The following is a 23,620-nucleotide window of genomic DNA, read 5'->3' as shown; positions in this document are numbered from 1 at the left end:
AAGTCATTTACAACTTTTTATGATGCTTTATAATCACAAGCATTTATGGGTAAACATCTCATCCTCTTCATCACTTTGCCGATTGAATCAGTCTTCATTTTTTTTAATCGATTCGGTCCTTGTAGCCTATCTAATTTTCATAATCTTAATGCCTAAAAGTATAAGAACATAACCACACTAAACTTCAAAATTTCAGGTATTTCCATGCATTCAATGTGTATATATTAAATTTTAACAAAGATTTTGCTGATAGACCATTAATGTCCTCATGAATTCTACAAGCTTTCATATTCGATTAGTAATAAATTAGAAAAATGAGAAGATATCAACTATAAAATTTTCTATCAGATTACCCCCATAGTTTCTTATTCCACTGATTGTAGTGACCTTTTTAATTATCTTCTGCAACAATCATCCAACCTTTATCCCCATTTTAAACAGAAGCCTTCAGCACTGACACATTGAACGGACCAAATCCCTATCCACGATAGTAAAAACAGATTACAATCTATCTTCAAATTATAGATGCTCCTCGTAATCTGTCCTTAAATTACAGGAGTAGAAATAAATTATGGAAACTAATAGCTATTACAGGAAAAGAAGGTTGCGTCAAGAACTTATTTAAAGAACTTATTCTCCATCTAGTCATGAATAGTATTTAAAGCTCTTTGATCGGTCACTTTTTATTTAAAGAACTCATTCCCACTTTTCTTTTTTTCTGTCAAGGGGCCGCCCACTAATTTAAATATAGGCCTCTAGAGGAGAGAACTTGTGTAAACACGCCATGATCACATCAGCTAGCTAGAGGTGGAGATCATGGAGGTGCAGCAAGGAAGTCCCGAGATGAAGAGCTATTTCGATGTCCTGGGGCTCTGTTGCTCTTCCGAAGTCCCACTGATCGAGAACACCTTGAGGCCATTGGAAGGAGTTCACAAGGTCTCAGTCATCGTTCCTTCCAAAACTGTCATTGTCGTTCATGATCCTCTCCTCATCTCTCAGCTCCAAATTGGTAATGAACAGATTTCGGTCAGTGGCTGAATTTTGATATTCGAATCGGCTAATTCCTTGTTATGTTTTTGGGGACGCACAGTCAAGGCTCTGAACCAGGCCAAGCTCGAGGCCACTGTTCGGGTGTATGGACAGGACAAGATCATCAAGAAATGGCCGAGTCCGCACATATTGGCCAGCGGATTGCTGCTGCTGATCTCCATGTTCAAGCACTTCTTTCACCCTTTGAAATGGCTGGCCATTGCCGCGGTCGCTGTCGGTCTACCTTCGATTGCGCTTCGAAGTGTCACTGCCATCCAGAGATGCACTCTGGACATCAACATTCTGATGCTGATGGCAGGTAAAATACTTTCTGTTATGCTATCTCTTTGTGAGAAAGGTTTTATCACGCAGGATGCATGAAATCGATTCTTTCTTAAATTTGATGTTGCTGACGCATGTGTCTGGGTGCTGATTTCTCTCTGTTGTGTGGCAGTTGCCGGGGCAGTTGCCCTTGAAGACTACTCAGAGGCAGGGTTTATTGTGTTCCTCTTCACCATTGCAGAGTGGTTGGAATCACTGGCTAGCCATAAGGTACTCCTCTGAAATTTGAGTCCACCAAGTAGCTTAATTTGATCTTCAATGAGTAGTAAACAAGCATGATTGCCCGGAGTTATAATTTGTTTACCGCAGGCGAGTGCAGGAATGTCATCCCTGATGAGGATGGCTCCTCAGAAGGCCATCTTGGCCGAAACTGGCGAAGTAGTGAATGCTCAAGATGTGAAGGTGAGCACCATCCTTGCAGTCAAAGCCGGAGAACTGATCCCGATCGATGGAGTTGTGGTTCAAGGGAGGAGTGAAGTCGACGAGAGTAGCCTTACAGGAGAATCCTTCCCTGTTTCCAAGCAGCCCCAGTCTCTTGTTTGGGCCGGCACGCTAAACATAGATGGTATGATGCTTCTATGGTTACTCAAAGAAAAAAAAAATGCCTTCAATTGATTGATCGAGAGAAGTTGCAGGTTACATTAGCGTCAGGACGACTGCTTTGGCTGAGCAATCTGCTGTTGCTCGAATGGTAAGATTGGTGGAAGAAGCACAAAACCGCAGATCCAAGACACAGACACTGATAGACTCCTGCGCCAAGTATTACACACCAGGTAATTAAGCTGGCGTTTAGAAAGAAAAGTAAGTAAATAATCAAAAGATCGAATGATGAAGCTATACATACGACTATTGCAGGGATAGTAATGATAGCAGCAGGATTCGCTGTGGTTCCTTTGGCGATCAGAGCTAAGAATCCTAAAAAATGGTTGAAGCTGGCTCTGGTGCTGTTGGTGAGTGCATGCCCCTGTGCACTGGTACTATCCACACCTGTGGCAACTTTTTGTGCACTGCTGAAAGCAGCAAGGATCGGATTCCTCATCAAAGGAGGCGATGTTCTTGAAAATTTGGCCGGAATAAAAGCAATTGCATTTGACAAGACAGGAACGCTCACAAATGGAGAGTTCACTGTCATGGATTTTCGCTCAGTTAGCAGCGACGTCTCCATGGAGACACTCCTCTTGTGGTAAGGAATTATCAGTAGCAAGGTTCTCTGAGAGAAATTAAAATAGTTTCCCCCCTTCTTTTTAACATAATTCTACAGGGTTTCGAGCATCGAGAGCAAATCGAGTCACCCAATGGCATCCGCGCTAGTCGACTATGCTAAATCAAATTGTGTTGAACCAAAACCAGAGACAGTGAGCGAGTTCCACATCTACCCGGGAGAAGGAATCCATGGAGAGATTGATGGAAAGAACATCTATATAGGAAACAAAAGAATTGCTTCGAGGGCATTATGCGAGAGAAGTAAGAGATAGTAAATTCTTGCACTCGACTGAAATCTTATTGCAGTTCTAACTGTAGTTGAATATTTCAGTTCCAGACATAAAGGATACGCAAGGGATCAGCTACGGATACATATTCTTGGATTCGACACCAATTGGAATATTCACACTTTCTGACACTTGCCGATCTGGTGCTGCACAGGCATTGAAGGAGCTAAAATCGTTAGGCATCAAATTGGCTATGCTTACAGGAGACAGCTCTGAAGCAGCCATGCATGCTCAGAACCAGGTAAACTAAGCTCATGACTTCATTACATAGAAGCAAAGCAAGCAAGCAATAGTTTGATGCTGTTGTAAGTTACAACTATTATTGATTGTTAGCTAGGGAATGCGATAGAAGATGTTCATGCAGAGCTTCTACCAGAGGACAAGGTAAGGCTCGTCGGAGAACTGAAAGCCCGTGAAGGCTCAGTAGCAATGGTTGGAGATGGGATGAATGATGCTCCTTCCTTGGCCCTGGCAGATGTAGGAATCTCGATGGGCCTGTCAGGTTCAGCAGTTGCAATGGAAACCAGTCATGTAACCTTACTGTCCATCGATATTGGCAAGATCCCTAAAATCATCAGGCTAGCCAAGAAGACTTACTTCAAGATCATCCAGAACATTTTCTTCTCGGTGGTAACAAAAGTAGTCGTCCTGGCGATTGCCTTTGCTGGGCATCCATTGCTCTGGGCTGCTGTCCTGGCTGATGTTGGAACATGCCTACTGGTTATCTTGAACAGCATGATGTTATTACAGTCAAAGAAGAGCAAGAAGTGTTGCAAGTCTGCTCACAAAAAGCAGACTGAAATTCCGCACTGCGCCAATAAAGGATTGGCTCACAGGAGCTGTGAGAATCAGGGTTGCCATATGGAATCATCTAACGATTCTCATGAGACTGCACAGAAAGTAAGTTCAAGCGAAGAACATTTAGTTTCAATTGCAGAAGGGAGAAAGCATACATGCAAGAAGAGCCAAACGTGCAATGACAAATCCATGGAGGAAGATTGTGAATCTTCAAAATCTTGCACAGGGAAAGATGAAAAAGAGCACGGCGTGTGTTGTAGTGCCAACAGCAAAGAGCCGTGTGGGAAAGAACCAATCTGTTCCTCTTCACATGGGTTGCCACACACAGGAAGAAGAAAGACGGGAGGTTGCTGTAGCAGTTACAGAAAGAGGTGTGGACAGAGGGACGGTTGTTGTACAAGTGGAATAGTACAATTGCAGGAAATTATCGCAGAATAAGGTGATAAGATCCTAATCAAATAACGCAGGGCAATTGCATATTGTGTGTCTCCATCTCATGGAGTAGGCGAATGTGTTTTGTTTTGTTTGATTTGTGTGTATGCGCATGATGATCAGCAGTGGATCAGGATTTTAAATTTGGAGGCACTATAAAAAAAAATAATTATTATACATATTTAATTTTTAATAACAAAAGTATAATAATTACATTTTAGTAAAGAAATTTAAAATTTTTCATCACTAATTTAACTATGTATAAGATGAGTTTTTGATTACAGAAAGGTTACTCCTTAAAGTAAACCATTACTTACAATAACTATGTATAAGATGAGTTTTTGTATAGCATAAGGCCTTTTTAGGCCGATGAAAGTCATGGAGTAATTGTAACATTGGTTTATTATGAGGAATCTCCCTATAAATATCCTAACTAATGCAGTTTTAGAGGATATGATCAAAGGAAAAAAGTCACAATAACATCCTAATTTTCACCATAATTCAAGTGAGATTGTCTTTACAGTAACATTGCATTGTTGATCCTTACCAGAGACTTCTTCTCTAAGCACAGATCATAGATCAACATGTTGATCTTACAGACATTCAAGAAAGCTATTTATTCCTTGGCATTGTGGTGAAAGTGCAGACAAGGAAAAATCATAGTTCTTTTACTTACATGGAGTTGCAGAATTGCAAGGGTAATTTGGATAAAAAAGAGTTGCTAACCTTAACTACAACCATTAGACATTTTTCTATTATTGCAATGTCAGTTTTGTTGAATTCTTCTAATCATGTCTCTGTCTGAAATCAGTGAAAGTTAGACTACTGGTAAGCTGGCTTCAAAGGTAGATCCGCCACCTTAGCGATCCCCTTAATATCGGCCCTACAGATATGGAGGGAGGTACATACAAGTATACATGCCATAGGCGCATGATGGGATAAATTCCAGGTCATCAGTGGTAAGCTGGCTTCAAAGTTGACTTGAAAGAGGACATCAAATAGGAACACTTGCAAAATCATAGAGTAGAGAGGAAGGAGTGTTAGCAAGCAGGCTAGGGGTGCCCCGACATAACCATTCCGATGCTCAAGTCAGTGAGGTGGAGGAGAAATAGAAAATGAACAATAGTAGAAATATGAAAATTGCGCGTGTAATGAAAATCATACTTGTATCTACGAGGGAGAGATTCTTTTTTATAATATCTTTGAAATCTCCTCCATTAATTAGATATCATATCATGCCACTAAGGGGGCGTTTGGTTAAATGATAAGAATGACTATGGGTATGAGTTTGATAGTAGGGTGAAATGAGAATATGAATGAAAATGAAACCCATCAAGTTATATGGGTTTCGTCGATTCCCAAATATCTAGTAATCATTCCCAAAATGTCATTCCCAAACCCATAATCCAAATATTATCTTTTACTATCATTTCATTTCCTTATTCCCAAACCCATCAACCAAACACCCCCTAAAATATCAAATCGCTATATTTTTAATGTATTGATCAGTCCCATTGCCGATATAATGATACTATCACACATGCTTTTGACATTTCACTTGTAATATTTATTGCAAGGTTAGCTTGTATACTACAAGGCCCGTTGGACTTTCGGGGCTAGACCCATATAAGAGGAGTTTTAGTGGATACCCAGTGGGATGATGCAACATATAAGGATAGATGGTCTTGGGCGAACTATTCTGATGACATGCATGTTCATCTATAAGGAATTGAGAGAAGTTGAGCCCATAGAGTTGGAAGGATCTGACTAGAATGTGACAAGAATTGGTTGATTAGATCATAGAGTCGGAGGGAGCATGACCCTTGAGAGTCGAAGGAATCTGACTATCTGAGTGCATCAAAGCCAACTAAGAAAGATGGAGCCAAGCCCTGAAGTCTCAAGGGGCTCATCATAACAATGCTTCTAGACTAGTCAAGCAAATAATAGATAGAAGTAATCTAATTGGCTGAAGGTTCTATGAAAGATCAAGTCAGAGGAAAATGAAAGTTGAATGGAACATATCGATGTCGAGTGAGCCCGATTGGCAACGTGTTTCTAAAAGGACCCTTGTGCGGTGAGTCACCATCTTTGGGGGTCTTTATGATCCGATCGATGTCCCCCGTCGCATTGACCTGATCGAATTTTGACCATCCCGTTCGCAAAATGATTAATCATTTAGTCCTACATGGTTGCTTCCAATATTTTCCATATCAGTTTCCTTAGAAGAACTGGTACAAATTTCATAGTCAAAATCACAATGACCTACTGGCAATTATTCACTTATAGTAACAAAAATAAATATCCCCATAATCTAGTTGCTATTCTTAGATAGTTGTGTGATGTTGCTCTCAAAATCTGTAAATTATTGCCAAAATAAAACATGTTTGGTTGTATATAAAGATCTTTCATTTAAAAACATGAAGTTAATGTACATTCAATTAAGTATCAAATATGATTCTCTAACTAAAAGAAATTTGGCATTTTTAAAAAAATTTTTAAATTCTTCAATGATAGCTTCTATGCTCACATTTCTAGCAATTTCTCTTTTAATATATACCATTAACGTGTTTGGGAGAAAATAATTCTCCATTATGATTCGAAGTCTTGCTTTCACAATATTCATAGCAAAAAATGATTGTTTTATAGAAGCAGTGGAAATCGAAAGAGTAAACATAAGTTCGATCACTCTTAAAATAAGGTGATATGTAATAGACTTATTAGTTTTCACCAACTATTGACATAACTCTGAAATGGTTGAAAGATTTTTGTAGTTGAGCCCTTTGACTACATTATACTCGCAATGCTTTAATTAAATCTCCAATTGCTCTTTTTTATTTCTTGTAAAATCTTAGGTATAACACTTTTCAAGTAATTTACATATATTCACAATTCCGAAAGACTCCACCATTTTGAGAATTTAAGGAATTACTAAGAGTGAACAATTTCATAACATTATCACTAAAGTGTCTATTAATTTTTTACAACTGTGAATCTATCGAAGCATAAAATAAAAGAGGTCTATTTGATAATGATGCTCAATGGTGAAATTATCTTAACAAGTATGGGCTAGTTCTCGCATATTAATATATGGAGCATTGAAATAAGGAATGTTAATATTTAAAAATTCATAAAAAGATTTCACTTTTATAAGTAAATCATCACTTGTTATCTCTCATCTATTAAAGTAAATTCTTGATAGATAATACAAGCTTCATTGCATTTATAATATCCTGAGACTTACTTTGTAAAGCCCGATAAAGGATATCTGTAATTCCCATAATCTCTTTCATAATATGCAAGATTAATACAAAATCAAAAACAGTCATTTCTTCATAAACAGATGTTGCATCTGCTCATTGAGAAGGAAGCTCATCCTCCGTAACCTTGAGCAATACCATACATGATGTACTAAACATCTTAATTAGGCCTAACAATGATCTTAAATGAGAACTCCAGTGCATATTAGCAACTCGTTGTAAAGTACAAATCTAATTAAGTCCACGTCCTATCTCGAGTTCATTAAAAGCAATCAAATGTGCAATGTCATCGCTATGAATATTTCTTTTAATTAATCATTACACCTACATAAAGAATCAACAATATTAAGTATAAAAGTTAATTTATCAAAAATTGATAAATAGGTGTCATATTTTTTTGATGCTGAAACTAAAGTCAATTGTAACTTATGATCAAAATAATGAACATAATAAGTACTTCTGTAATCCTTTTTAATCAAAGCTTGCAATTCATTAAACTCGTCCCTCATATTACTAGCACCATCATAGCCTTGACCTCTAATATTGTGAACATCCAAATTATGGAGAGATCAAGCAGAATATATAACATTCTTTAAAGTTAAAGTTGTAGTATAGAAACATGAACAAGCATAAAAAAAAATCTTAAATGAATCCATTAGTATCCATGAACCTTAATACTATAGACATTTAATCTCTTTTTGACTTAGCTCAAGCTTCATTAACAATTATGCAATACTTGGCAAGTTCAATTTCTTCACGAATTGTATTTTTTACTCTCATTGAAAGCACATAAAGTATTTATTTTTGAATATCGTGACTTGTATACTTGACATATTTTTGAGCTCTCACAATTACCTTTAAAAGTTCATCATTGTCCATGGTTAGCACATCCAAAAATTCAAAAAAATTGTCATGATTAGATGAACTAGATTTCTCATCATGACTACTAAACGGAATTTCTTGAAGTGCAAGTAACAACACCATATGTATGTGAGCCTTTAATTGAAGACTAGAGCAGTCAATTTAGGCTAGGTCTGTCAAATTGGGCCACCCTGTCAAATAATTTAAGCGCATTGGGTTAGAATTTTATCAACCCAAGCCAACTATAGGTCGACCCGCTTAGGCTTGCGATCTGCGCGGATCGACCCATGACCTATAGAATCAGCCTGCGACGAGGTTCGATTGGCTCGCAAATTGAGAAATACATATAAGTCAAGTTTTATTTCAATTTATTATCTTTCTTTATTATAATTTTAAAATAAAAATGATATTTTTCATCAAATATGAGTACTCGTTTGTATCCATTTATATTTAAAATATTTATTTCTGAATACATTTGATTAATGAAATATTTCTGAAGTAAAACGTTGAAGATATGAAACTTTTTTTTTATTTTTTATTTTATTTTTTGATGGGTTAGTGGTCGACCCACTTAACTCGCAATCTGCCTTGAATTAGGTTGGGTTGGGTATTTCCCAACCCGCTAAGATGATGAGTCGGTCCGCCCTACCTAGCCAAATAGCTGGCCCTTCACGGGTTGACCCGCCCTGCCATGGGTTGACTCATCTGATAACTCTATAGAAAACGATTAGTTGTGACTTGTTCATCATTAAAATTGCCAAACCTCCTTGATATTTGTTGTGGTTGGTTCATCAAATTCTCACATGTCTTTTGAGCATTACAATGGGTGAAGATATATTATCTCTCCCTGTATGGCCTAGGAAAGCACAAGCTTTTCTATTTCGAACTTTTTTCTAATTTTCAAATCCATTAACAGTAAATGCAGCTTGATTTGAGTATTCTGATGACTTAGCTTGTTGAAAATAAAACATGGAAAGCAATATGCTTTATCTTTAATTGGTGAATACTCCAACCAAGAAAAATTGTTCATACCAAGTAGAGTCATCAATTAATTAGGTTAAGTCAGTCGGGTTGGTTCATCCTACCAAACAATTTAAATGGATTGGGTTATAATTTTATCAACTCATTTAAAGGTTGTGCAGGCGGACAGACTCGCTTGGGCCCTCGACTCATGCGGGTCGGCCTGTGGCGGGATTGAGTTGGCCCACGGGTTGAGGGAAAAAATCTCCAAAACTTAAAATTAAAATACAAAATTCTACAACTTCGAAGACAGAACTTTAACTTGAATCGGACCATACTCTACTAACTTCTGTACTCAAATTAAATAAAGAACAATTGTCAAAAGAATGAAAAGCAAATGCTCGGAAAAACAGACTATTAAATTATAAATGCATGAAGTCCACACCTCTAACTATACTTTGGATAGGAAGATATTTAACATCATCACATCTGTGTACTAAATCATATTAACTCGCTTAATTCATAATCCAAATTTAAATTTTTTTAGATATTATTTTATTTTTTTTAGGAACGTGGGTTGGCCCGCTTTAAGTTAAGTTGGGTTAAAAATTTCTCAACCCGTCAAGATAACGGGTCGGCCTGCCACGTCCTATCAAATAATTAGCTCGCCCCATAACAGGTCGACTTGCCCGACAGCTCTAATAACAAGTCTTCAAAGGTGCTTCATACTTTTTAATTAATGGATATTCTCAAAAATATGTTGATATGTCTTCATATTCAAATAAGTTCGACGAATTTCCTCTTATTGGCTAGGATGATATTTTCAAATTTATCGACGTAATTCTGGATCACGCTCTAAAGAATTAAGATCAACTTCTTCAATTTCTATATTTTTAAATATTTTATAGAAATTTTATATGGAAGATCATTATTATTTGATCTTATCGATGAGATTATAAGAATAATTGAATCTAATTCATTTGCTCCCTTCCTTTGAAAAATCTTATCAATCGTAACTATTTTTTCCATTTGAATTATAGGAAGCATGCAACAATGAAAAACTCAAATTAGCTCAAATAAATAAATAATAATTAATAATAATATCATTAAATCAAACGTTAAGTCAATCATAAAAAGTGAATAATAATAAAAACATCGTATCATCTCATAAAATGTTAAATCAAAATTATAACCTCCACTATCTAAGTACTTTAATTTCTAAAATCTCAAAATTAAATTAAAAAGTTTAAAATTACTCATTTTATAGGAGAAAAGTAAACAAAATCGAGGAATGTGCCGGTTGAGGCAGCGGTGACCACACGATTCCATGTGTGAGGGACATGGACGACTATGTTTTTATTTACTTTTAAGTTTTTTTATTAAAACTTTTCGTCAATTGAATCAATCAATTCCTAAACTATCCCAAAAAATCTAAAATTTTAAAATATTATTCAAATTTAGTTATTTATATATATCGCCGTTAATAATAATAATATTATTATTATTATCGCGGCTCCGGAGAAGAAGTCTCAGGGCAGGGGCTGCGACAGCCGCGACGATTGCGTGAGGAGGAAATGTTACACGGTCCCCTCCAACTTAAGAAAAATACTATTTTGAAAAGTTAATCTCATCTATGCTTGAGACAATGCCCACTGAATCAATCCCAGTAAATTAATTCCAAACTCTTCTCATTAAATATATTCAGAAATTAAGTAGGCATGACATTCATAGCCGACGGTTGAAAGACAAGGTCCAGAAGCTGAGAGAGCAGGTAACCTGCATCTGTTAGTGGATTAAAAACTTGGATGATGTCTCCATCATCTCTACACTTTTCTTCAAAAGATAGAGACACTGCTGAATTAGTCTGCGGATCAGTTGTCAACACTGCGTGTTTTGAACCCTCTGATAAATAAAATTCTCTCTTTCTTAGCAGCCTACGTACAGTCATTTACTAATCAACAGAGCTAATTGTTCTTAGGAAAAAAAGACATGGAAAATAAAATGATTGGATATATATCAGTGCTTTTGCCTGAAGATAAAGGATTCGATATGTAATGCATGAATCGTAAATATAGTTAACCGACAAAATCTCGCCTGTCTATTGTCATGGAAAAATTCAAAAGTTATGGTTTGAAATATTGGCTGAAGAAGAAATGTCACTTCTCCCTGTCCATTTCAGCAAAAATGATAGTTTCGGAATGATCAAAAGGGTTTATTTAATGGCAATAAGAGGATATATTCCCTTTAAAATAAGTCAGCGGTTGCAACAGTGGAAATTAAATAAAAATAAAAAGGTAAATTGAGGAGCTTTGGTGCATCAGAAGCAACAGAATCCCTTATTCTGATCAAAATTCATCGGCATCCATTAAAAAACTTTCTTCTTATATTCATATTTATGAGATTCGGTTCCAATTTCCAAGTTTTTAGCAAATAATTGGGTGAGCCAGTTTAATGGCGTTGACAAAGTAGTAGTCAGAAGTCAACTACGTCATTCTCACATGGTGAAAGCATGCAAACCAAATCGATCTAAAACACGTTCTATACCCACTAATCCTCCATTTCTTTGAACTATTCCACTTTCTACTCTTAACTTTTAATTATTCTAACCATCCCAGGAAAAATAATATTCAAATTAATTATTGAATATTAGATATATAGTACCCCCTGCTTCTTCTCCTTCTTCAATCCTCTGCAACTGTTTTGTTCCTGTTTCGCAGTGTTATCTTAATCCACTTTAGAGAAAGAGGGAGAGAGAGAGATGGGTGGGTGTATGGGTTGTAAGCGGCGGCGGAGGGCGTTCAATTGCGTGAGGGTGATTCACATGAACGGCTACTTCGAGGACTACGAGCCCCCGGTCACCGTCGGCGAGGTCACCGGGAAGCCTCCGGCCCACGTCCTGCTTTCCTCCGCCCACCTCCTTGCCTTCGGCTCCAACCCGCTCAGGCCCGACGACCGGCTCGAGTCCGGCCGGCTCTACTTCCTCATCCCGCACTCCATCTTTCAGTCGGAGACCTCCCCGCTGGACCTCGCCAGCCTGATGACACGGCTCAGCGGCGCGGCCAGGAGGGGCGGCGCGGGCGCTGCGCCGCCCTCGTCGCCTAGACGGAGCGAGGGGCAGTGGTGCAGGGAGAGGCAGATGACGGCGCGAGGGACGTGGAAGCCGGAGCTCGACCCGATCGAGGAGAGGTCCTTCGGCCGCTCCCTCCGGAGGGACTCCATGAACAGCAGCATGCGCTCGATCTTGACTGCGGAAACGAGTTGACTTCTTGTTCTCTTCGATTTCCATTTAGCTTTACAATCAACGATCGATCATTCGGGCTGTGAATAGAATTGTACAGCGAAATTAGAATGGAAGGAAAATGGCGAAAACTATGGGATGATCCAAATGTGTGCGTGTCTCGGTTGGTTACAGGATTTCTAATATTAATTTTATTTTTGTTTTCTTCTTCTTCTCCAAATCGATTCTGAGAGAGTGAAAATTATATGTAAGAAGTATGATCAAACAAACAATTTTCAACAGTCGGGAAGGAACAATTGGAATGCGTATGAATTACAGCAGGGAGTTGGTTAGATTTGGTAAGGCGACTTGCTCATATTTGGGATATCGCAAAGCGTGGGATGCACACATTCATTCTTATTAATGATAATAATAATAATAATAAACAAAAGTAGAGTGCACTGATCTTCTACGGATTAAATCGGAAACACGGAGCCTTATTTCAACAAGCTACATCATCAAACTTTAACTCCGAGATATTTGCTTACTTGTGGACAATCGAAGGCGTACTGGATCAAGGGTATCTAGTTAATCCTCCTCCAGCAAAGATAAAAAGTCAAAACTGGCCGAGTTATATGATTGGTTGGATTGCAAACTTATCTCATTTTTTTTTTCGCTGATCCGAAAGTGCTAATTTGCTTGCTGATCTCCGCACAATGAGAAACCGTTTTATTTTATACTTTTCAAAAATGACTCGTCATTCAGGAAAAGACGTATATGTATAAAATAAGTAAGGCTGTGTGCTGAATTATTTTGTAGTGACTGAAGCTTTAGGGAAACAAAGAAACGTGCATGATTTAATTAATTAGTCTGGGTGCGCTTATTACGTACATGGTGGCAATCTGGCAGTACCTCGTTTTAATTAAATAAAAGTAGATCTCAAACAAATTAACGGCCGACGAAGAAGATGAGCTAGCATAATACAGCGTTGCATAAACCTTATGAATGCATAAACGGTAAACAACGCCCCCCGTTAAAATTGATTTGCCGAGGCTTGCATTTCAACATGCTGCATATGGTACAGGGATGACTCACAGGGATTGACCCTGGGACAGGTTGACGGAGACGCTGAGGGCAAACATATTCATCTTTTGCCACAAAGGGATGACTCACAGGGAGCAGCACATCTTGTTACATAAAATTGGGCTGGGGGGATACCGCTTTTATTATCTAATTTATCTCAGCGTGCATGAGCTAAGAATTTAGCCATGTTGATCCAACCAAGCAAAAAAACCTAATAGATCCCGGGTACGACCCTATGTCGCACCTTGTTGCAGTACGTCTTCCAGTATTTTCCATACCTGTCGCAAGTAAGAATACATCAACATTTACAATGGATCAAAGTTAAAATAAGAAATGAATGTAAGCTGACCGATTAGGATTCAGAAACGGCTGATAGATCAGGATTCAGAAATGGTTCGTGACATTCAAAGACAGATGGAATTAGAAACTTGTAATACATCATTGCCACAGATGCATAATCCAAGTCTTTACCAAAAAGAAATCATATAAAGTTCCAAGGATAGTCACAGAAATTGTGAAATTCTACACTAGCTGACTAGCACACAAGTAGGGAAAAAGATGAAAATTTGCAACCATTTCCATGACTTAGTTTCCTTAAAATTTTTAATGTTCATATGATGTTAGCATATTATTAACGATAAGCAACCTAAAAATATGTTTTGGAAGAAACCATTGTTGAAATTCATATTAGAAAGAAACTGTTTCTTGGGTGCAAAGGGTCTAACTTTCAAAGTCAGCTCATGAGGGTGCGTCAAAGACTTCAGAGGGGAAGGACAAGGGACTATAACTTGGGAAAATGAAGTACTTTTGTGGATTTGAGGAAGGCAATGAGTAGCGAAAATAGCCAGGAGGTTGGCAGTGTAGATGTTGATATAATGTTAGTATGGTGGATAGTGGTGGCTTTTGAGGATAAAATAGGAGCACCATGAGGACGTGCAGGACATTGTGATATCTGAGGTAATATAAAACTTGCAATAGTATGGTGGATAGTGGTGGCTTTTGAGGATAAAATAGGAGCACCATGAGGACGTGCAGGACATTCTGATATCTAAGGTAATATAAAACTTGCAATAGATTAGCCAATTAAGTGATAAGGAGTCCTGTGATAGTGCAATTGTAAAGTGGGAGAAAGCATGCAGGGATTTAGAGCTATGAATTGGTTGAGAGAAGTTGCAAAAATAAAAATTCAGGTTGAGAAAAGGATAAGAAAAAGAAAAGAAGAGGACGTACTGGGCCTACTGGCACACCAAACCATGAACTCCCCATGATGGATTGAACAACAAAAAATCCTTTACTGAGGATTCAATCTGCTTTGATTCGTAATGGCACACCAAACCCATGAACTCCCCTTGAGGGATTGAACAACAAAAAAATCCTTTTCTGAGGATTTGATCTGCTTTGGTTCCAAGTTGAGAGAGGAAACTCTAGTATTATAATGAAAAATAGCAATTACAAAGACTCAGTATGACACTTGAAGTATAATACCCCAATATTAGGCTGAATTATCAACTCTAGCATGATAAAATACTGTCAACTCCACAGTATGGTTTAAGACAGTGAAAAAGGGCAAGTAGAAAAACAAATACTGTATTAGGCATGCTGGTTCTTTGCACTTTCCTTACTGTCAAATAGTGGGAAGATCCTCATTACAATTAATTTTGGAAAATCAGTTTCAAAATTTGTAATTCACAAATTTCTTTATTACTCAAAGGGAAATAATCTACCCATCAACAGGATTTAATTGACAACTCTGTGGAGTTCCAATCCACAAAGTTCTCACTGCTTACAATACCCAAAGACGCCAACCATTTGGACTTGATGGAAAGTTTCTTTTCAGCAGTAACATATAAAATAGAAACCTATCAATAAGTGGGCTGGAAAATAATATGTATAATTATTTAGTATGTCAATTTCATTAATTCATTCAGCATATTTTTTAAGTCTTAAATGAAAAAAATGAAATATGAAAACAACATCATAGAGTATTTTTATAGCTTACTTGGTCGAACATCGATCATCATCCCTTGTTGCACGATCCAAGAGCAGCATGGTGAGAAATATCACATAGAAATAAGGTAGGAACTGCATTAGTAGAATCAAAAATCAGATAAAAACATAAAACCCACAGGCAAAGAATGTTAATACAAGATAGAATATATCCAACAAAGACTTACATGGTTAAAAAGTGCTGGCACACTCCAAAAGAATGCAGCTAATATCTCGGGCACATAATGAAAGTGACGAGATAGACCCCACCTGCCCATAATCTCATAATTAATAATTTATTGGAAGTTTGTTTTGTAACCAAATTTCGCTATCATAAGACAGAGTTCAAAGTTTTTTTGTTACTAAAGGTGAAGTTATGTGGAAAATATAATTATAAATCATCTTATTTTGCAGGTTGCCTATACACGAAATACTGACCATCCAGAAGACAGGAGAAGGCTAGTTTTCGTCTCGCCTTTCTCAGTCTTATAGGAAGCAACTATCTGTTCGAATCAATACATTTCAAATCTTTAAAAGAAAATTACAAAACCCAAAAAAAAAAAAAATCACGTAAGAGGAGATGTTGCGTAAGCCTGAAACCTTTGATGGAGCTTTCCCCCAAATCAAACACTTCCCATTGGTTCTGCGGAACACTTGCTTTTGTCTATCACAATCGTAATTAACATAGATGCAAAGAAGTCCCGATGCAAGTATGAGAAGTGCAAGCTGGAGAGATAATCAAAGATTAAGCTACCACAAAAGATGTTTCATAATTGCTGGTAAAAGAAAGTTATAGAAGAGGTATAAGATTATGCTTTATATTTAAGGTTGTCCACTGGTGAAATTTGAATATATAGAACATACTTGAGTACCAAGATGAACAGGATGATTAACAAGGTACATCCCTGGAGAAGTATAGATTGAGGGAACCCATACCAAGCATCCCCAACAGATGTAGAATCCAGCTGATAGAAAAGTGCAAGACAAAGTTAAACTTGAACGGGAAGCTTAAAATGAATTATGTTTCAAACTCTTATAACTCAAAGATCTGTAGATATTAGATTGTAATGATTAGAGAACGTTGCTGATATTTAATTAGAAATGTGTTCTATTGAATGAGGTAATAAAAGTTAGTATTGAGCTGACAAACTTTATGTAGTATGTTTATTGACCAATAATAGATAATGAATGAAAACTAAAAGATAGGTAATTATCCTGTTCCTAGTTCAGTTACGATGTGCAAAAGCATACAAATCAAACAAATATTTATAGAAACTAAAGAAACATAATGAATTACTTGATTATATACCAACCTCTATCATGTGCTATATCCATAGTGCACCAGTACCCAGCTTCCCACCAGAAGAATTTAGTGATATAGACAAGCATCAACACAGTATTCACCAGCATGGAATCGGATACTCCTCCATTCATTTCATACTGCAGGTAAAAATTTATTTGAAAACAGATGACTAAATTCAACATGCCTATGAGAGAGAACTTGTTAAATGTTCATTTGTATGTGCATTTATCCTTTTCCTCTTGTCTTTTGATCCATATATCAGTGAATTAACTAGAAAATTCTTTAAGGTTTTGCTTCAAATGATCTCTCAACTGTACAAACTTCTGTTATTTTTGTCCATCTCATGTTTCCACTAATACCTACAAACATGTTCACCTTTTACTTATTGGTTATTGTAGTTTTATGAAGCATGGTGGCATGGGGGATGGGAGAATTGCCTGACTAAAAAGACACCTTTGAACACTGATTTTGGGAAGATTTGGACAACTGTCACTCTCTTGTAAGCCACCAAAATTTCTTTTAACCTGTTGGCGTTGAAGCTGGACCATTGATGGAGTTAGGCTAAGATCAATTGACTTTTTAATCCTAAGTGAGTAATGCCTACAGGAACGTATGAAACTTATAGCCGTTCCAAAAAAAAAAAATACTGTAGGCCAATATTTGAAGGAAATGTAACTTAAACAAAGAGGGAAAATTAGAAATATTTCCCACAATCGCCCAAGATTAAAAGCATGGAGACAGACAGCGGTATAGTCCGCATCTTCTTCGTTGAATTTAATTTCCTTATTATTGCTCTAGATGCTGCTTGATATATTAATGCTTTCCTCATATCCTTACATATTTATCAAAAGCGTCAAGAACACATGTAGAGATAATAATAACCTGTTTGATGCAATATGTGATAGCAAGAACAGCGCAGGACATCATACCAAATCGGCAGTTTGTAAAAACCTTGATATCAAAGTTCTTACCGATACGAGGATATAGTTCCATGCCCTGCACAAGGAAAAAAAAAATCCAGAAATTGTATAAGCTGCAACTTGCATTACATTGAAAGGAAAAAACTGAGTAATCCATTTGCTCCATATAGTAGATATTAAAACATGAAATAGAACTTGCCAAAATAACGGCACACAGATAGAAACAAACAAAAAAAAGAAAGGCATATACCAAATGTTCGAGGAAAAAAGAAGTTGAACAAAAAAAAAATGAAGAAATCAGTGGGTGGTAAGTGTTCAAGTATTACCAATTATCAAGTTTTATTCATAAGACAGAGGACTAATTTAACCTTGTCAAGATGCCCTACCCCACGTAAGGTTTCTAGTGCCATATCCACATTTCAGTGACTGTACTTCTCCATGCAAAAATATTAAAGAAATCAGTGGGAGGCAAGTGTTTAAGTACTACCAAAAAAACAAGCTCTATTCATATAAAAGGATAGCTATTTTGATATTGTCAAGATGCCCTACACCTAAGGTTTCCTCTGCCATGACCTCATCTGAGTGAATGATCATGCAAAGAAACAAATTAAAGAAAGAAACCAGTGGGAGAAAGTGTTTGAGTATTGCCAAGAATCAAGTTTTAAACATAAAAAGAAATGACTATTTCAACACTGTCAAGATGCCCTACTCCCAAGTCCCAACACTAAACTGGGATGGAGCTCTAGAAATTGACAAGTTCTGGAACGCTAACACTAGCTTTAAAAGCCCAAATAGAGACCAGGCAGGAAAACTATTCCAGTGAGTCATTCTCAATTGACTTCTGATAGTGAAATTCACTGGGTATTCTTTCTAATGAAAGCTAGAATGTGGTTAATAAAATTAGAGATGGGATATTCTAATTCATTTTTTCAAGAGTAAATATCCTGTATGTACAATTATATAAGATTCCATCATCGCAGTAAAGAAAATCCTATTATTGCAACAAAAATATAGATATGTATATGCATAATGGTGGAGGCGGTGAGACCAAGTATTTCCATGATGGTATAGTATATATGGCAGAAGGGGAGCCTTGTCGCAATGGTAAAATTGTTGCATGTGACTTTGAGGTCTCAGGTTCGAATTAAGGAAACAGCCTCTTGCGAAATAATGCAAGGTAAGGCTACGGTTTAAAATTCCAAAATTTTTATTTCATATAATTTCACATAATCATAAAATTATGCGGCCACGCAAACACAATTGTATAAAAATAGTGATACATCTGTGTGTAACTGTAAAGATATTTACTATCAAACAGTGCGATCACAAATTTAAGCAACAGCACATAACCTGCCGTGATTAGAAAGCAATGATTAAAACATAAATCAACAAATTCATTGTAATATGTCCAATGCTTTTATGCAGAACATTTGTAAGAAGCACCCTCCCATATTCTGTAATATCTAAATTACCAATCGGCTACATCTTGCAGATTATTTTATGCGTAATCAGTCAAGAACAAACAATGACACAACTCAGTAAATGACGTCTATAAGTGTTAAGAAACCTTACCCAATAAAAATCAATTATAAAATTTCCTGATGAACCAGAGTCAGAAGAAGATGGTGCCAAATGACCCTGTGGAGAACAAAAATCATCAGAAATTAGGAACCGAGAATAGTAATAACCATATGAAAAGCTAGATTGAAATTGGCCTAAGCTCACTTTCAGGTATAACAAAATGCAGAACACTAAGCTTCCCATAATAAGTGCTGAATAAATTTCTCCCAGGTGATCATACACAATTGCAGGGTTGAAGATTTCAAACCTTCAAAGACAAGTCAAGGAACACTAATCGTAGTTAGAAGTTAAATAGTGTCAGAATAAAGAGACATACAGGTGAATTTCTAAATCATACAAAATCCTACAGATGCTCAACAATACCCAAAGTTACGAAATTAAAGCATTTAATTACATACTAGAGGTACTGGAACATGTGACCACAACCACATTTTAAAAATACATTTTCATGTTGCTAATTGCTACAAAATGCATCCAGAAATGCACATGCGGTGTTTCATCATATTGCATAAGATGCATAAGCAACTCATCATCATCAAATCATATTTATCCCAACCATTTACAGTAAGGTGCATGGATCTTGTCCTTCCATTAAGCTCTATGCAAAGTTCAAAGTTAGAGAATTGTTTTAATTATGTTGACAAAGTTTTCTTTCTTTCCCTCTTCCCCTTACACCTCCAACTCTAATTAATCCAAAAAATTGAGACAAACATGACCTGTTGTACGATGAAGGTATTGAGTGCATATGTACCTTGCTAACAATATTCAGTATTTGACTACATGACCTCATGCTGCTGCATACACTTTGTAAGACCTTGATCATAAGTACATGCCATATAATATTAAACTCCATTTGAAAAAGTGTCATACTTACAGCCAATCAAGTTGTGTGTGTGCGTGTGTGTGTGTGTGTGTGTGAAGGGGCATCCCGGTGCACGCAACTCTCACCAATGTGAGTCCGGGGTGAAGAGTCTATTATACACCATCTTACCTTGCATTGCAAGAGCTCGTTTCCACCCCATGACCACCAAGTCACATGGTAGCAACTTTACCATTGCACCAAAACTCCCCTTCTTAACTTACAACAAAGATCAATAAAAGCAATCTCCTTCTTAACTTGCATTTTTATAACAACAACAACAACCAAGCCTTATCCCACAAGGTGGGGTCGACTTTCTTAACTTGCAATTTTAAAAGACAAAAATTGAAAAATAGAACTTTCCAGTTGAAGATGAAGAATTTGGAGAAAAAACATAGTGATGTGAAGAAAATCAGATACTTAGTGAATCATACAGATCTAGCACTATAAATAATTTCAAAACACTCACCACCAAAGGCTGATATAAGTTACTAATGTTACAGCATAAGCTAGTAGGCCATTTGCCTGCAATAAAAAAATAAATAAATAAATTATGTCAACCATGACCTCATACTGTCTAAACTGTATAGTCTGTCCTAACTATTTGGTACCAAATTACATAAATCTTAGTTCATCATTTGAATCTATGCAAGATTATATTATCAGCAACATTAAGATATCTTACATGACTTTTAATTGTGTCGATTAAAGTTCACTTTGGACCATTAAACCATCATAACATACTTTCTCTCATTTTAGAATCTACTAGAACTACACTTAGCTGTGAATGGATAGTAGACCATATATCCATCTTAGCATCTCATCTCTACTATATTAACTTTTCTAATACATTATTTTCTAAGTATGTGGTAGACTAATGCATCACATATCTATATAAATGATGGGTCTTACCATAATTTCAGAAAATTTTCTTTTAAGCCTTAGATGTACATGATGATCACAAATGACTCCAAATAATTTTCATGCTATAGAGTTCAGAACACCACCCACAACAACACACATAATCAGATACTCATATGTATAACTTCACAGAAATATCATTGTTTTATATCAATGGTAATTGACCACAAACAGGGGCCTCCACTGAAAGTAGCGGGAAGTATTTATAAGATCAAACAGCGCTTTAACTTTATATATATTCTTTAAACAAAAGGGACGGGAACAGCATGTTTGAGGTGTGATGTGTTTCTTAAGGTTAATTAACACAAACCTTGTAGACAGGTACATTCCCAGCAGAAGATATAGGACCTTCAACCCTCTTCCCAGGAAGCGCAAGCTGGAGTATGGCTTCAAAAGCACCAAAACAAGCAATTATTTTCCATGCAATGGGGGAAGGTGCAGGGCAGATATCCTTGAGACGCTGCAGTCCATGTTTCTCAACATATTCAAAGGTTTGCAGGACTGAGCCATCGGCATGAACCATTGTATACCATCTGCAACAAAGAGCAATGGCATGAACAGAATGATTACTGCATGTAGGAAGTCATAAGATACTCAACTTATTCTTAAGAGCATAACGATATTAATAAGAAGAGGACAACTGTACAGGGAATAAAGATAGCTATCCATTAATGGAATAGATCAAAAAGTGATCTGACCACTTGAGTAACTTTGACAATTGATTATAAAGGATTTTATACAACTTTTACAACTAAGAAACATTAAGAATTATCTAGTTGCACATGAGTAAGATCTTAAGCTAACTACATTCCTGATTAACTAAGAAATAACAATAAAGATAAAGTTATATGCCCAAATAATTGAAACATGAGCTTGATAAGGAATTAAACCTCTTAGTTGTAAATAAATAAACTAATATTATAAGTATATGATCTGCTGCAAAAAATGCCTATTTACACCGTTATAGTCTGAGGATTTGCAATCATCAATAATATGCCTCAAATTTATTCTTTAACTAAATAATAGGTAGTTCGATTACTTAGGATGATTATATCATAGAACACTTGTTAGACAAAAGAAAATGAAAGAAATGAAGAAACTGTTATACTGTGCCATTTCAGCAAAGCCAAGTAAATCAACCAACAGCAATAGAGATTTCAAGTTGAGGCTGAGTGCATGTTCAATGGACATCCAAGGCAACTGAAAGGCACCACGAGAAATAATTTATACTTGTTCTACTAAAAGAATGGACAACAAGGCAACGTACATACTATACAAACACGAAAAAGATAGAAACTCAAAATGTAATACTACAATTATAGTATTTTCCAAAAAAAAAAAACAACCCTGAATTGCAGGTTATTCCTTTTCTCAAAATCCTGAAGTGCAAGAATAGCGTTGATTTTACATCACCAAAATAAACAGAAATAAGAAACGAGTTTCAGAACTAAAGTTGAAAGTTTATTTGGGATATTGCCGACAATCCAAGAAAAGGGAAAAGAAGAAGAATGTACGTTTGGAACACTCCAAAAGAAAGAGTAATAATGAGAAACACAATTATCTTAGTATCAACCAGGATAGAGATTTTGATAATCGAACATCCGCAAGCTGCGTCAAGTTTGTCACGAATGAGCAGGGAGGCGACATAGAAAACAAACACCGTATAAGAAATCATGGTATCATTGCTTTTCCCCATAGCCCATAGGTGCTCCCAAAACACACAGAAAAGCAGGAATCAGTATAGGATAACACATAAAGTAGAACAAGCATGGATCCTGAATGTCAAACCACATGAATAATTTCCTCGAGATATCAAAAACTAACCAAGCGATCATACATAAGTAACCATTAAGAAAAGGGTTTAATCGCGCCGTCGCACGAATCTGAGACAGAGAGACAGAGAGACAGAAGAATGAGAGATCTTACAGCAGGATGACGAAGGGAGGACATAGCGTGAAAATCGAGATCATGAAAGTGCAAGTGACAAAAAGGGAGTGCACCGTCTTCGCTTCCCCCATCTTCGTCGTCCGCCTGACCGCTGCTGGTGCGGATCGCTCGCTGTCACCGCGGAGATCTTTTATTTTGGAAAGCGCAGGGAAGACGACAGATTCATTTAAGACAGATGGAATGGGAATGGGAAAGGAATGGAATTATGGATGCCACTACGCTTTAGGGTAACCGTAATCCATGTCAAAATGCAAACCCACCATTTTTATAAACTCTTTCCATAATCATAAACCCAAAAAAAATAATTTTATACTGGAACACACGAATTCACACATAATTATATGCCTTTTTTTATTTACTATCTTTATTTATAATATTTATTTATTTTTTTCGAATGGGAAAGGAATGGAATTATGGATGCCACTACCGTCATGTGCTTTAGGGTAACCATAATCCACGTCAAAATGCAAACCCACCATTTTTATAAACTCTTTCCCAAAAAAATAATTTTATACTGGAACACACTAATTCACACATCATTATATGTCTTTTTTTTATTTACTATCTTTATTTATAATATTTATTTATTTTTAAAAAATAAAAAACAAGGGGTCGATAGCCAGCTGAACTCAAT

General features: G+C 36.6%; 3 protein-coding genes across 3 annotated transcripts; 2 read left to right on the top strand and 1 right to left on the bottom strand.

Moving 5' to 3' along the window:
* Window positions 1-712: 712 nt before the first annotated feature.
* LOC122033722 (cadmium/zinc-transporting ATPase HMA2-like) lies at window positions 713-4,270 on the top strand. Its single transcript, XM_042592877.1, has 9 exons — window positions 713-1,009; window positions 1,091-1,348; window positions 1,484-1,581; window positions 1,681-1,936; window positions 2,007-2,144; window positions 2,227-2,554; window positions 2,633-2,835; window positions 2,906-3,102; window positions 3,195-4,270. The coding sequence occupies exons 1-9, from the start codon at window positions 817-819 to the stop codon at window positions 4,095-4,097; spliced, it is 2,574 nt and encodes an 857-aa protein (XP_042448811.1). The 5' UTR covers window positions 713-816; the 3' UTR covers window positions 4,098-4,270.
* A 7,669-nt stretch (window positions 4,271-11,939) lies between these two features.
* LOC122034104 lies at window positions 11,940-12,431 on the top strand. The gene has a single exon (XM_042593231.1). The coding sequence runs from the start codon at window positions 11,940-11,942 to the stop codon at window positions 12,429-12,431; it is 492 nt and encodes a 163-aa protein (XP_042449165.1).
* A 971-nt stretch (window positions 12,432-13,402) lies between these two features.
* LOC122034394 (7-dehydrocholesterol reductase-like) lies at window positions 13,403-23,199 on the bottom strand. Its single transcript, XM_042593629.1, has 13 exons — window positions 22,966-23,199; window positions 21,350-21,572; window positions 20,588-20,643; window positions 19,404-19,506; window positions 19,251-19,316; window positions 17,641-17,754; window positions 16,769-16,895; window positions 16,320-16,420; window positions 16,056-16,181; window positions 15,894-15,958; window positions 15,644-15,725; window positions 15,469-15,551; window positions 13,403-13,747 (listed from the first exon to the last, which is right to left on the bottom strand). Exons 1-13 carry the CDS (start codon window positions 23,055-23,057, stop codon window positions 13,681-13,683), a joined length of 1,305 nt encoding a protein of 434 aa, XP_042449563.1. The 5' UTR covers window positions 23,058-23,199; the 3' UTR covers window positions 13,403-13,680.
* Window positions 23,200-23,620: the final 421 nt, after the last annotated feature.

The sequence above is a fragment of the Zingiber officinale genome, chromosome 11B (genome assembly GCF_018446385.1).
Source record: "Zingiber officinale cultivar Zhangliang chromosome 11B, Zo_v1.1, whole genome shotgun sequence".
In the NCBI taxonomy this organism is placed as follows: Eukaryota; Viridiplantae; Streptophyta; class Magnoliopsida; order Zingiberales; family Zingiberaceae; genus Zingiber; species Zingiber officinale.
This window is presented reverse-complemented; position numbering and strand designations above follow the sequence as displayed.